The sequence below is a fragment of the Anser cygnoides genome, chromosome 1 (assembly GCF_040182565.1).
Source record: "Anser cygnoides isolate HZ-2024a breed goose chromosome 1, Taihu_goose_T2T_genome, whole genome shotgun sequence".
NCBI classification, from domain to species: Eukaryota; Metazoa; Chordata; class Aves; order Anseriformes; family Anatidae; genus Anser; species Anser cygnoides.
In genome coordinates this window covers 148,250,443-148,264,574 of record NC_089873.1, presented here as the reverse complement: position 1 = coordinate 148,264,574, position 14,132 = coordinate 148,250,443, and the positions used below count along the sequence as shown (strand labels likewise).

Here is a 14,132-nt window from a genome sequence, read left to right as displayed (position 1 = left end):
GCTCTATGTTGGTGAGCTTGAAAGCTGAAGGATCAAGTCATTTTCAGCATGTTGAAACTGGTCTGATAGAAGAGCTCTGACAACAAAACTTTGCAAAAAGAAGACTTGTAGAACTTGAGAAATACTGCGAACACAGAACCTGAAATTTTGTGGAAATCTCATTTCAAGCTTTAAGTCTCTTAAAACGTGACATGACTTAACAGACAACTAAGAACAGTGTGATTAAACAGCTATTAAGAATACCAGTGTTTAAAATATTTTCATGTACCAGTTGGTGCATCGTGGAGGTTATTAATTACCAGCAACTGTGCAGCTGACTTGACAGCATAGAAGCAAGCATGCCTGATGAGCTGGAGGAGCCAAGCTGGAACAAGAAATTGTGTACTGTGCTCTGAATATGAGTCCCTCTGAGAGCCAGTCCCTCTGTCTTAATCTTTGTGGATTTATGTAGCTAGCTCTTGATTACAATTATGATCAACTCAACTCAAAAGATATTTTTTCCAGTTATCCAGACCTTATAAAGCTTAAAAATGATTGAAACTGTAGCCCATGCAAGCTCTTACATGTAGTAAATATTTTGTCAAAGCACATTTTTACTGCATTTTAAAGACAAAGTAAATGAAAATAAAAGAGCATTGCATTAAGCTTGTCACTGAAAAAACAATGTTTGTTATGGATTGGAGATAGCTTTAAGGTGTGTGGGGGTAAAAAGCAATAGCAGCATGTAATCGAAATAATACAGAATTTTACACATGTATGCTTACCTGAGAGAAGATTTCATACTCTGGCTCTGAAACATTTCTCTTTCAAAAGCAGTAACTATTCAGAACCATGGTCCTTAAGGAAGACTAACAGCAATACTGTCAGGAGTCCATCAAAGCAGAAGTTTGATCTTTGTTTCAAGTAGAAAACATGACAGTGTGGTTTGGATGTGGCTTACAATGTAAAGAAGCTTAGGCATTTTCCTTTCTGACAGCTTTACTGTAATGAAAGCAGAGAAATAAATTGAAGAGTAGTCTTCCTGTCTCACAATGTATAGTGCAGATCAGCTCCCAGGGAAGACCAGTTTAATTTGCCTGGTTTGGGAAGTAGCATCTTCTGTGACATCTGTCAAATAGAAAAAATTATGGGACCTGAAAATATTCATTATTTCATATGCTAAGTATGAAGACAAATCATTGTGAACTAGAAATAGTGATTTTTTTTGCGTGTCAAGATTTGAAAAAGTAGTAATTGCAAAAGCCTTTCTTTAGAGGCATTTTTTTTTCCTACCTGGAATCTCTTGCCACTTCTGAGGAGATCTGACCCATTCTTTCTTTCCTACATTAGGCATCTGCCTACGCCAAAGACCAGACTAAGAACAGAACAGATCAGTAGGAAGGGACCTACAAAGATTGAGTCCAAGTGATCGACTACTTCAGTGCTAACCAGAAGTTAAGGCATGTTATTGAGGGCACTGTCCAAATGCCTGTTGAACACTGACAGGCATTGGGCATCAACCACCTCTCCAGGAAGCCTGTTCCAAGTTTTGACCCCTCTCACAGTAAAGAAATTTTCCAAATGTCCGGCCTGAACCCCGCTTGTAATGCTATTTTATTTACTGAAGACTGCATGCAATAAAATCGACTGTGACATTAGCTTGTTAAGGAGACGAACGCAGACAAGTTCACAAGCTCTGTTGTAAAAGCCACAAAGGAACCATTGAAGGAACCGGGGTGAGGGTAAATGATCAGCGAGTCTTGTGCAGGGCTTGGCCTCTACAGCTGCAACCCCTGGGGTTGTTGGAAATTATTTACCTGTTCCTGAATGCTTTTTGAGACTACTACAATTTTCCTGTTCTGCATCAAGACGAAGCCAAGACCTTTAGCGGTGCTCGGGGTGCAGTCCAGGAGAGAGACTGGCACTCAGGCCAGAACAGAAGGTAGGACTGGTGCCTGAGATCAGTCAAACCACTCACAAACTGGATTTTCTTGTGTCTTAGGTGCTTTGCTATTCTGAAAAGGGAAGAGCTTTCTGTGACTATAACCTCCAGTGAATGCTACATTTTTAAAGACGTGGAAGTGGAGTAAAGGCAGTAAAAGTTTAAGATAGGTCCCATTAATAAAGGAAGTTCAGAATTAAAGCTGACATCTTTCTACTCTGTCCTTTCTCTGTGACACAACTTGTCAGCCTGTTCCTCGGGGGGAAGCTCTTCAGTTTTGTTCTGTGCAATCAAATTGAATGGTCCTGGAAATATCCTACTTTTTTTTCTTCTGAATACCTTTTAGATTACTGACTGTATGTGAAATTAGCAATTATAAGTGACAGATCACTATCACATCTCATTACCGTCATATGCTGAGAATGTTTTAAATCAGCCCTGCCTCTTGAATGGCAGAGCTAATTAATTTGTATGTGCGTGGCCAGCTCGTTTGAAAGAGTGATTTTACAAACTGGGGCACGTAGTAAGATTTGAACTTTTCCTAATACTCCAAATCTGAACAAACACACACACACACACACACACACAAAAAAAAAGGATTTGAAGATTTAAGTCTAATACTTTTTAGGAGTCCTCAAAATCCTTGAGCTTTAAACAAATATTGGAAGGATTTTCTTCAGTAGAAATTAATTTTATGACTCCTCAGCCTGTATTTCCTCCAGCGTGACAGAAGAGTGTCTTCTGGATTGATTTCATTTCTGCATGTAAATATGAAATACTAACTCTGAGGTAAAATGTGACTGTGGCATCTCTGCATCCTACCTTCCAATATTTGCTTGCTTTTTTAAACCAGAGTTCCTTTATTTACACTTTTTTTGTCTATGTTTGAAGTACCATCGTTCCATTTTATTGTTTTTTTTAGGGGTTGGAATACAATTTCCCTTGCGTGGCCTTTCCTTTAACTATACATACCCATGGAATTGTCCTGAGGAGGAAAGCAACATAACGATATTTCATTTCTTTCCACATTCTGTATGCAGCAAGTTCTTTCCCCATTCACCTATGTGCTTCCTGTCTTTGGTCTTCCTTACCTCCTACAGAAAACGCATCCCTCGTCTCTAAATACATGTCGATAAATGTAGAAAGGTAGGGCCTTTCTTGGCATTACACTAACTAAAAGGCGACATGGTTCATTGCCATGCCTGGTTTTAGAGGAGTGCAGCTGCTTGTATGTTGGAGTAGTTTAGCTCCTCAGGTTGGAGGAGATAGAGAGCTGCTCCGGCTCTGTGCTAAGCATGGGTAGAGGGGGGGTGTTACACTAAGGAGAGGCTAGATTGCGGCTGATAAGGGAGAAAGAAAAACATTTAGGGACTGAAAATACTGGGAGGAATATTGGGCTGAATGGGGAAGGAGCATCTGAATGGGGAACAGAACGGGTTGCCCAGAGAGGTGGTGGAGTCACCGTCCCTGGGGGTGTTCAAGGAAAGGTTGGATGTGGTGCTTGGGGACATGGTTTAGTGGGTGACGGTGGTGGTAGGGGGATGGTTGGAGCAGGTGATCCTGGATGGCTTTTCCAACCTTAATGATTCTGTGATTCTGTTCTTCTCTGTACGGCACCTACCGTCTCTAAGGAAAATAAAATAAAGGATGATCTGACACTGAGAATCATAGGGATTCAGTAAATTCATGCATTAGTAAACAGGGCATAATTTTGGTGCAGTACCTCTATTAAATGTTCCTGCACGTCTGAAGGCTTCTTTATTCCATGTTCCTGCATGAACCTGGCCCACACTCTAGCTTTATGTGAATGCTTGAGTGTCAAGTTTTTAAGAGAAAACTTTCACTTTTTTTCTTTCCTGCATGTATTTGCAGGGCAATGACTTGTACAAAGCAAAGTTCTCTGTATTCCTTCAGATTGTGAATCTAGGAACAATTTTGTCCTTGTGGAAGAGCGAGGTGTTGCCAAAAACTGAATGCTGCCATCTCTGCTTATGAATCCCAGTTTCAAATCCCAGATGCTTTACATAATAAAGCCTAACTGGGCTGATTACCAAGAGAACTCAGTCATTCAGAAAAATAAAAGGGAAAAATCCCTTTGCTTCATGAAGGAAGAAGTGGTGCCAAAAAGAGGCTGAAATGTTAAAAATGCATTTTCTATTTGGATCCCTCATATCGACTGTCCTGTTTCCTCTTTTTCCCCCCTTTTATTTAAGGCGAGGGATCGGTATTGCTCTTGTGCGTTGGGTTTACGTGGAAGTTCTTTGCAGGACCTGTGAGGATCTGGGCTATGCCAGCCACGTTCAGTGGGGCTCGTCCTGCTGTGCCAGAGTCCGGCGTAGGTAAGTGGCTCACGACTGCAGCGATGTAGGTGCCCCTAGCTTCGGTGCTTCCACCTTCTGCGCTTCCACGTTTCGTGGCACACGGTGTTGGGTGCAGGATGAGGTGCAGCTGCTTTGCTGGCCTGATGCTGACCGCATGATACGGCTGGAAAGCAGCATGGGATGTGTATCAGAGGGGTTAGCTGGGTAGGCGTAACTATCCGTGTGCTCTACATGTGCTCTTTGCAGCAAGTGGTGGGGTAGGGCCCATGCAAAGTGGTAGGGAGAACTGAATGTGTTTGAATTTCTTGTAGGTTGTGTTCTTTAAATGGTCTTTCTTTCACTGAAGCTGCCATCAGGCTCTTAGAGAAACTGAGCTCCACCGGGTTAAAATAGAAGCCCTCCTGTGGATCAATCAGTAATTGATTGAAAAGCAAGAAGCGGGGTTGCTTTAGGAGTTCGGTTTGCTGTGGGTGGAGAGGAGTTACAGATGGAGTAAAGCAGGGATTTTTGCAGGAGCTTCAGCTATTCAACATATTCGTAAGTGAGCTGGGAATGGAAACAAAGCATAGAAAGACCAAATTTGCAGACATAAGAAGTTCTTAAAAATAGAATTCAATGCAATTGGTGAATGCAAATTCAATTGGTGATGCTAAGTGACCGAGCGGTACAGTAGGCGAAATTTAATTGTACAAATCATGCACATGGGAAGAGAGAACAATATTCCCTGGGTTAACTGTTACCCTCAGCGAGATATCTGGGCTCATTGTGGGCAGTTCCCTGCAAACAGCAGCAGCTCAGTCGGCACTCGGTGTTGGTCGGAAAGGCAAACAGCACGTTGCGAGGCGCTGAGAGGGGAGCGGAGAACAACAAAATCTTTATGTCACTGTGTAATCCATGCTGTGACGGCCTCTTGAGTACCGTGTCCCGTTTTGTTCACTTTGTTGCGGTAGAATCGGGGTATGGAGAAGCGTGGCAAAGGCAGCCAGAGGTATGGAATTGCTTTTGTACAAACAGGAACTAATTAGTGCAGGAAATTTTCTGTCTGGAAATAAGGCAGTTGGAGGGCACATAATATCACCTACAGTGGAAGTCTGTATAGTCATGAATGGCTTGGGAAAGTGAATAGCAAGTGTTTATTTCCTGTGGTGGTTTTTTTTTTTCCTCTTTTTTTTTTTTTTTTTCCACTGCTTCACACAAAAGGCAAACTGGGGCACCCAGAAAAATTTCAGGAAGGTAGTTTAAACAAACGCAGTTTTTCACACAGCTCGTCATTAGATGTTGAAATTCATCGACAAATAATACGTTGGAGATCAAAGCAAAGTTAACAGAGAAATCTCTAGGTATGTTATTGCAGCTATCTGTTGCTCAGGCAAAACTCATTACGTGATTACACGTTAACAAGGCAGAGCAAGGTTACTGAAGCTGGCTCCTCACACTAGAGGGTGGTGGCTTTGGATGTGGCACTCCATCCCACAGCCTTTGTTTCCAAACAAACCTCAGATCTCCATACACACCCGTGGATCTGTGCCCTTTCTCTAGTGCCTTTGCTCTTAGTTGACCACCTGAGTGAGTAGAAGCTGACCTGATTATCATGGTTTTGCTGTTGGTCACTTTTTTTTTCCTTTGCAAAAATGCTGTCTTAGGCAGCAGTCAGATAAACACAACACTTTTTGCTTACTGAATCCTTACAGATGGTGTATTTCTGTGGTAAGACTTTGTTGTGCAAAAGCTTGATTGAAGCTTTATTTTCATTTCTATTAATATACTTTAATCATTTATAATACATGGAGGTGTTGTAGGCCTGTCATACTTGGTGTGGAAATGATGTGGGACTTATAAATGAATATCTAAATATGATATAAGTTATTTATATTGACAGAAGAAGCCTGAATATGTTGAGGTGACCTTTCCAAAAAACACTTTAAGTGCATCCCCTCCTTAGTTTTATCATTGAGAGTTATGAACAAGTCTCCATAGCCATCCATACATTTTCCCAGAAAGGACTGCTACTTTTTGCCTGCTGTACATAATTTGTAGAAAAGAACTTTTGTCACAAACAGCACAACACAATCTGTTCAATTGTGCAGGAAAACATCCTTTTTTCTTTTAGCCATAGATAACGTTTTTTATTTAATGGCTAAAATACAAGAGGACATCATAGCTAAATGCCATAGGTTGATGACAATAGTGGGAAAATTAAGCTGAGCATCAACAAAATCATGACAATAATGAGATTTAGTAGGCATTGAGATAATCTTGACAAAGGGAAGTGTTAAAAGCGTCATTGTTTGAAACGTGCACAACAGGCTGTATAAAAGCACTGAAAATCAGTTGCAAGGAGCAGTACTGGGTCTCAATCTTCCGGACTTTTAATATCCCTAAAAGTTCTCTTTTTCCCTAAAATATACCCCATAGAGCCAGTGGGAATGTATAGGCTCACGGGCTTGTTTTTCCTAGCTAACTTGTGTAGTTCTTTCGTGTTTGCCCCATATGCCTCATGGGCTCCATGGATCCAGAAGTGAAAACCCGAGGGGTTTAAGTGCCTCAGGTGGCAAAAAAAAAAAAAAAAACCACCACTTTTTTCGAAATGCAGTTACAGTGACCGCAGTGGCTCAGCATTTAAGCAGTCAAGCTCGTCTGAACAGTCCGGAAGATGGTTGCGATTAATTCAGCGTTTAAAGGAAAGTCGGAGCCCTCGGCCCCCCAAAACGAGCCCTTCAAGCAGAGCGTGAAGGCGCTGTGCAGGCAGAACAGCCTTGACATTGTCAGTGAGAGCGCTTTTCCTCCACAGCAACTTGCCTGCAGCAAACCGACAAGAAGGTAACGAGGAGCCTGATGCTCACATAGGGATGAGGACAGGGCTTCGTGCAAGCCGTCACCGCTTGCTGTTTCCTAACCGTGCTGCTGATGCAGCGCAGACCTTCCCAGCGCTTGCAGCAGGCTGGCAGCGCCGAGCGAGCCAGCGTCTCATCGATGCCTCGCATTAATCCCTCAGTTTGAGGGCTCGCTGCGGGCAAATCCCTGCACAGAGGAGGGGAGAGAAGTTTCAAGCGGTCCTGCTGGCAGCACCCACCTCACCCAGGCAGCAAGGGTGCAGCCTGCTGCCTCCTGTGCGCTGACGGGGAGCTGTGGGGAGTCATTGAAATGCAGGGCTGCGGAGCACTGCTGTAGTGCTGCCTTGCTTTTTTTTTTTTTTCCCTTCTCCTTCATTCTTGAACCAGGGGGAACATGTTTGCTGTGGATTCTTTTTGTTCCGTCAGAGAATGAGATGCTGGCTGCACACTGAAGAAATGGCCCTGGAAGAACTGATGCAAAGACTAAATGCGGTTTCCCAGTGCACTGGTAGGAGGAGCTGCTGGTCTTAAATAATGTGTTGCCTTGATGGTGTTAGTGATTTTATAGGATTTACGGAAAATCCTGGTAATCTGACTAGCATTCTGTATGCATGTTCGCATTAATAGGAAGGAAAATGTTTTGTCGCGGGGTTAAACTTTTGTTTATTTTGACACTAATTAGCATTTCTAGTGCTTAGATATTCATGAGGCTAGCTTTAAAAGGTCCTCTGGAATAGTTTCGGGTAGCTGCTAGCCCAGTCAAATACTCTAAGTGGATCTCAATTCCTTTTTTCTCTCTGACTCAGCTGGAGCTAAGAAGTGGGGGGAATTACAGATTTGTCTAGTGAAACGAGTCTAACATGGAGCAACGAAAAGCCCAGCTAACTGTAAGGCACCACAGCCAGGATTTTAGGTGAATCTAGATTGTACTTTCATGAGAACGAAGAGTTGTATAGAATAATCATAGTAAATTTAGGTTTACATCTGAGTGGATTAAAAATTGCAGCAGATCTGCTAGAAAGTCTTTTTAGCTCTGTAAAAAGATTATGGTGATTTCTGAGAGATTTTCTTGAAAATGTGAATGTTTGTGTGTTCAAAACTAGAACTGAGCAGCAGTGTACAATACGGTGATCTGTGATTAGATCTGGGAGTGTTTTCCTGACTATTGCTCATGCAGAAATGTAAACGTTTCAGAATAAAAAGTTACCTGGAAAGAGAAGAGATGTGGTTTTGGCATCCTTTGAAACTGCTTTTGCCCTTTATTCGTAATCTGCTGACAGATGTCGGAAGTCTTACATCTTCTTGTCATCTGAAGCAAACTGATGGTTTGCTGATACAAAGCATTCAAGGTATTATTCTCTGCAGTATCAAAACTTGGAATTTTTCTTCTCATTTCCCTCAGCCATTGTTTACTAAGATAGACTTTTTTGGCTTTTTCAGCAATTTCCATGTGTTACAAAGAGATCATTAGCAAAATGGCTGATGCTGTAGTCCAGTGAAGAGAGAGATTAAATGACAAATGTGGAATGGACAGATTAGCTGCATCAGTGTTCCTGGGCAGGAGAAGCAGGTGTTTTACCTTCTTAGTAACATTTTTGGGAGGAAAAGCAAAACTTGATCTGATGAGAACAAGCATTAAATTACAAATAACAGTCACCATAGACGCTATTTTCTTTTTCTTTCTCTTTCTATGCACTTTTTCCCTAATAATCTTCCTGTGTTCCAAACATATCCTTATTAAATACTTGGATATTTGCTTTATTGCCTGTTTTGATTTTCTGAGTGGGTAAGTAAAAAGAAAGCCTGTTTGATACTTGCTGGGGCACACTGTCTTTTGCAGTTTATTTTAATAACTCTCGCAGTATATTTTCATTCCCTTAACATCATCGCTGTTGCTTTCCTGGGGTAAGATAAATGGTCATAAGGTGTGACAGCCCTGGACAGTGATACAGGAGCCCTTATTCCGGAACTGAAGTGCAGTGAGCCGCCGGCATGGCAGGGGTCTCCGGCTTGCTGCTGACAGCGCCCATCGCCGCCCTGTGCAAATGTATGAGCGCCGTGACCTTCATGTGAGCCACCAGCGCTACTGAGTGCTATTTTCACACTTGCCAGCAGGCTCTGACTGTGGGCTGGTCTTTAGCTTGCTAAGCTTGTGTATTTTTTCCAAAAAAGCAGCTGTTATTTTTACTGCCAGTTTCGTGTTTGTGTGGTTTAGCTGGTTCTTATCCTCCCACTTCTCTCTCTCCCTCTGTCTAATCCCTGTGTGGGTATTCCCTAGCCAAAGGCACCTCTCACCTCTTTTCTACAGCCAGTGGTTTTATTTATAGTTAGCTCGGTTTCAGTTTTCCTGTCTCTTTATTTCTTTGTTTGGTTTTGCTTTGCTTTGTTGTTGTTCCTTTCAGGTTCCTCAGACTGTTTCTCTGGCGCTATCTCCTTTTCTTGCACTACATGCTGTCCTTGGGTTAAATTGTCTGCTCTCTGGCTTCACAGCTGTCTTTCTGTTGACTCAGAAACCCTTTGTAAGCAGAGAGATTTCCTTCACAGCCCATGATCACTGCAGGTTTTATCCAAGCCCATTTTTCACTAGCTCACGAGCAATTGAAATGCAGAGGTTCCCCCGTGCCCCATAGCTCGACTATTCACCTTCAGGCATCAGTGGATTTTCTCTTTTTTAGGACCAGAGGACAAAACCTATTCCTCTTCCTTCACTTGTTTCTCTGAGCACTGCCCCAGGGAGGCAGGCTCCGATTTACCCCAGGTGGTTTTAGACATCTGAGGCAGGTCAGGCAGAAGAGGAGATCCCCTAAAGGCTGGGCATGGTGAAAGGCCAGAAGGGGGCATGTTCAAGAGGCAAGTCCATCCAGCTTCTGAGGTGCCCACATCTGTCCCTCAGCTGGGGGAGGCCTGGAGCAGCTCAGCTCCTAACCCTGGGTGTCTAACGTTAGGTATGGTAAGTCTGGGTTGCAGCCCATAATCTTTTGCTCTTTGTTCCTTTTCACCACACCAGCCTCTGCCTCTGGCTTCTCGCCCCCCTAGCAAGTCCCACATATCCATCTGTCTCTGACACAGCCTTTCTGGGCTTCTCATCCGACATGACCACACCAGCGCTTTCCTCAGGAGTCCTCCTGCTTCAGCTCTGCCTAAACTCTGATTCAGTCACATTCCCAGCCCCCCGGTAACGCTCCTTGCTCCCTCATGGCCGTGTGGGCCTCTCACAGGATCCCACAGTACCTTTCTTGGCAACTTTTTACAAATCTGAATGGCTTTTTGTCAGCTTTTCCTGATTATGTCTCAGTTTGCTCACCTTCACCTTATCCTCCAAAGCCAAATTTGGCCATAGATCTTGCTTTTCTTCCTCCTGTTCAGCTGTTGCTGTGTTAAGTTAGACTCTATCCCACATATTGCTGTTTAAGGGCAGAACTTCCCCTCCGGTGGGCCCGTGCTTTGGAGGGCTGAAGGCGCAGATGACAAACAGTTCTGATCTGGGACCCTGTGCGTTGGCTGTATGACCGTGTGATGTGGGCTATCTGCTGAGGGCTCTATTTGCTTGGACTGATGAGGCACCAGCTAATGAAGAAACTGCTTTAGGCACCAGCTTTTCCAGTCACTGCTCACATTTTGTGTCAGCACTGAGGTTGGAAGCCTTTCAGTGACAGGGACACCTGGTTCATGCAAGCCATGCAACGCAGATCTGGGAGTCCCAGCCCTAGGCCTGTGGTCACCCCATGAACGGTTTCTTTCCACCTTGGAAAGGTGCCATTGTTACAGCTACCATCTGTTTCCTCTGCTTCAACAAAACTGGAGCACTCTGCAAAAAGAAGAAACATCTGCACATCAAGGAAGATAAATATATGTGCGGTTCCTTAGGAAATATGTATGCAGTGCTAGTATTTTAAGCGCAGGTAGCATGGCTTAGACATGTCAGCTTCAGTCAGCTGCCAGTAGCTCTAGACTTTCTGTCGTACTCACAGCTTGGGCCAAAACTTTACACTTCATTTCCCTGGCTTTCTCTTCTTTTGAGTTTTGAAGGCGGGCTCACCTGTCTTGAAAAATTACGAAGAGATGTAGGAGGAGAGGACTGGCACACCACCTTGCTAAATGAAAACGTGCCGAACATCACTGGAAAGAGTTGGTTTGTGCAGGGAGCGATGGGGACACCCTCAGGCATGTTGCAAAGGTATGGGCAGCTGAAAGGACCTGTTCTGCTGTCCTCTCCATTCCTACTGTCCTCAACGTCCTCCCCTTGTGCTAAATAGTGTGTGTTAGCGAGGTCTCAGCCTGCATCTCAGTGCAGGCTCCAGGGGCTTCTGCGGCTCCTGCCATTGCTGCCCCTGGTGAGGGGCAAGCAATTATTTTGTTGTTTGTGCTGGAGGAAAGGGAACACGGAGGGGAGATGGAGTAGCTATCACAAGCATGCTTGCTCTTCCTTACTTTTCTGGCATCTGCTCTCAGTTCACCTGATTTCCCAGTTAGGGAATCTAAACAAATCTTTCTGCGTGTGGCAGAGCACTCGGGTTGATTTGGCAATCGGACAGATCTGAGTCTGAGGAGCATCAAATTACTGTTTGGCAGCTTCGTCAGATTTCTGCGTGGCTGGTGGAGTTGCAGAGGTCCAGCTGAGAGCCCCGAGATCTGCAGCATCTGCTGCACCCAGGTGACATTTGGTGGCAGCAGGTGTGCCTCTGCCTGGTGCGAGCTTGCTGGCCTTTGTTTCGCCTCTCCTGTGCCCACGTTGGGCTTTGGCATGAAAGATGCCTCTAGTTTCCCAGGCCAGAGGGTGTAGAGCAGGCATGCTCTTCCAATCGTGTTATTTACAATTTCAAGACTAAAGGTGGGAGCTTGAAAAGACCCAATTAAGCAATCGAGAGCAGATTGCTCATGTTTTGTGTGTACACGTGCTAATGTGAGGGCTTCTCTGTGCACCCACATTGCATATGTTTCTTACTATATTCTGGCCTAAATCAAAATCTTTATTTTACCCTGAAATAGCAGACCAGTGGAGCTGGTGGGAGTAGGGGTCAGAGCTGGCAGCAGTCTTCTGCTTCATTAAACAGAACTGCCTTCGGGTAATCTGAGGAAAAATGTTTTGATCAGCGTTAAGGTTGAATAAGTTTTATTTTGTAGCCAAATTAGTGTCTCTTAAAAATTACATCTCCAAAAGGGATACTCAATAGGATTTTTTTTTTAACATACAACCAAAAATAAAAAATGCTTACTGGACTTTATATCCATGTGGACTTTTGAGGGCTGCTTGTCGACAATGACGACTTCTCTTTTCATATAATTTACCCTAGTCTTTCACTCATTTGAAGTGCAGTGACTGAATTATAGTAGGAAAACTGAAATCTGAACCATAGAACCACAGAAGCACAGAATCATTAGGGTTGGGAAAGCCCTCCAAGATCGTCTGGTCCAACCAGCCCCCTACCACCAATGTCACCCACTAAACCATGTCCCTAAGCACCACGTCCAACCTGTCCTTGAACACCCCCAGGGACGGTGACCCCACCACCTCCCTGGGCAACCCGTCCCAGTGCCTGACTGCTCTTTCTGAGAAGAAATGTCTCCTCATTTCCAGCCTGAACCTCCCTGGTGCAACTCGAGGCCATTCCCTCTTGTCCTAGTAACAGCACTACACTGCTCACACCACATTATGTGGTAACATTATCAGCCAGTTTATCAAAGAAAATGCTTTTATTCTCAGAAATACATGATTAAAGCTACCTGACAGTTTTCTGTATTCAACAGTGAAAGTAGGAAAACGTTCAACAGACAGAGATCAGGGGCAATTTTGCATTAAACATTAAAGCATTAAACAGGAAGTGTTGGCACACATGGAGTAGTTCTTCAGAGGATTGCAGGACGCGTTATTGTCAGTCTCCTGTTCAGCATACGGACTTCTGGCATGCAGAGCTGGGAAAGCCCTGCCTGAACTTCTGTATTTTGTGATTTGGAGAAGAAAAAACCTGTTACTTTGATGTGTTTTTTATGATCCTGGTGACTCAAAGTACCTTCTTGGCACAACAGCCTGGCACAGCTGCCTACCACGCGTCCAACTTGAGAGAGCCAAGCCGAGAGATTACCTCATGCATATCAAATAACGAGGAATTTCTGCAGGAAAGGAACAGTAGCGCGGGGAAGAGGTGCGATACATAACAAGGCTGCATTGTTTTCAAGGTATTGTTTGTCCTAAGCTGACGTGTAGAGCAAAGCCCAGGAGCAGGAGGTGTTTGAGTCAGTCTCCTTTTCCCTTAATGAAACACGTCGAGTGAGCTACGGAAGAGACTTGCAGTTGTGTTGTTTCTGCATCAGACCGATGGCTTCTTAAGATTTTCAGGTATCTGAAACAAGGCTGGAAGTTTCAGCCTGCTGTTCCGTAATGTCCAGCACAGCCACTTTAATTTTGTTTCTTGGTTTTTCTTGTCTTGTCCTATTAAATACCAGCCAGATTCGCTTTCATTTCAGACAGGAGGAGTGTGATCTTGGATGCTTTTACAGGGATCAATTACTTGCTTGTCTCTTGGTAAGCCTGCAATACCGTGTTAGCTATTTTGACCTCACTTTAAATTCTCCAGCTATCCATGCTGCATAGCTCAAGCCATTTAACTTTGTCCCATGGAAGACAGAACTGGCTGGGATTTTCAGCATGAGAAGAAGCTGAAATGGAGAAGCCTTGTGATAGCTATCCCCAAACATTTGTAGCTTCACATCAAGGCTGAGCATGTTCGAGCTTTGGAGAAGCTGGTGTGAAGGGGTGTCAGGCAGTTAAGTTGCTTTGAAAATGCAATGGTAGACTGAGTGTGTTGCTCAAGTTGTGACAAGCATATAGAGTGCAATGCAGCCTGATACTGGTTGGTTCTGTTGATGTAGGAATGTGATGCTGTCTGGCAACAGTCTGACTTCTTAAAGTCAATAATCGGGGCAAATGGGTACTTGGGGGGGGGGTTCGGAACAGCCACACTATGGGGCTGTGACTTCAGGGTCATAAAATTCATCCCCCATTGTTACTGGGGGCTTTTGCTAAGCACCAGTCTTATTAAAAGTCTTTGCCTTCAG

At 43.9% G+C, this 14,132-nt stretch overlaps 1 protein-coding gene across 15 annotated transcripts in view; it reads left to right on the top strand.

Moving 5' to 3' along the window:
- Nucleotides 1–14,132, top strand: part of MCF2L (MCF.2 cell line derived transforming sequence like) — a 161,612-nt gene that overhangs the window by 23,472 nt on the left and 124,008 nt on the right. The window contains exon 1 of one of the 15 annotated variants that reach the window (XM_013197459.3): nt 7,110–7,584. The exons of 13 other annotated variants lie outside the window; for them this stretch is intronic. In XM_013197459.3, coding sequence (XP_013052913.3) covers nt 7,506–7,584 — 79 coding nt within the window. In that variant the 5' untranslated portion in view covers nt 7,110–7,505. Of the gene's footprint in view, nt 1–7,109; nt 7,585–14,132 lie in introns of those variants that run through there. One more of the 15 variants, XM_013197470.3, reaches the window with a different exon arrangement.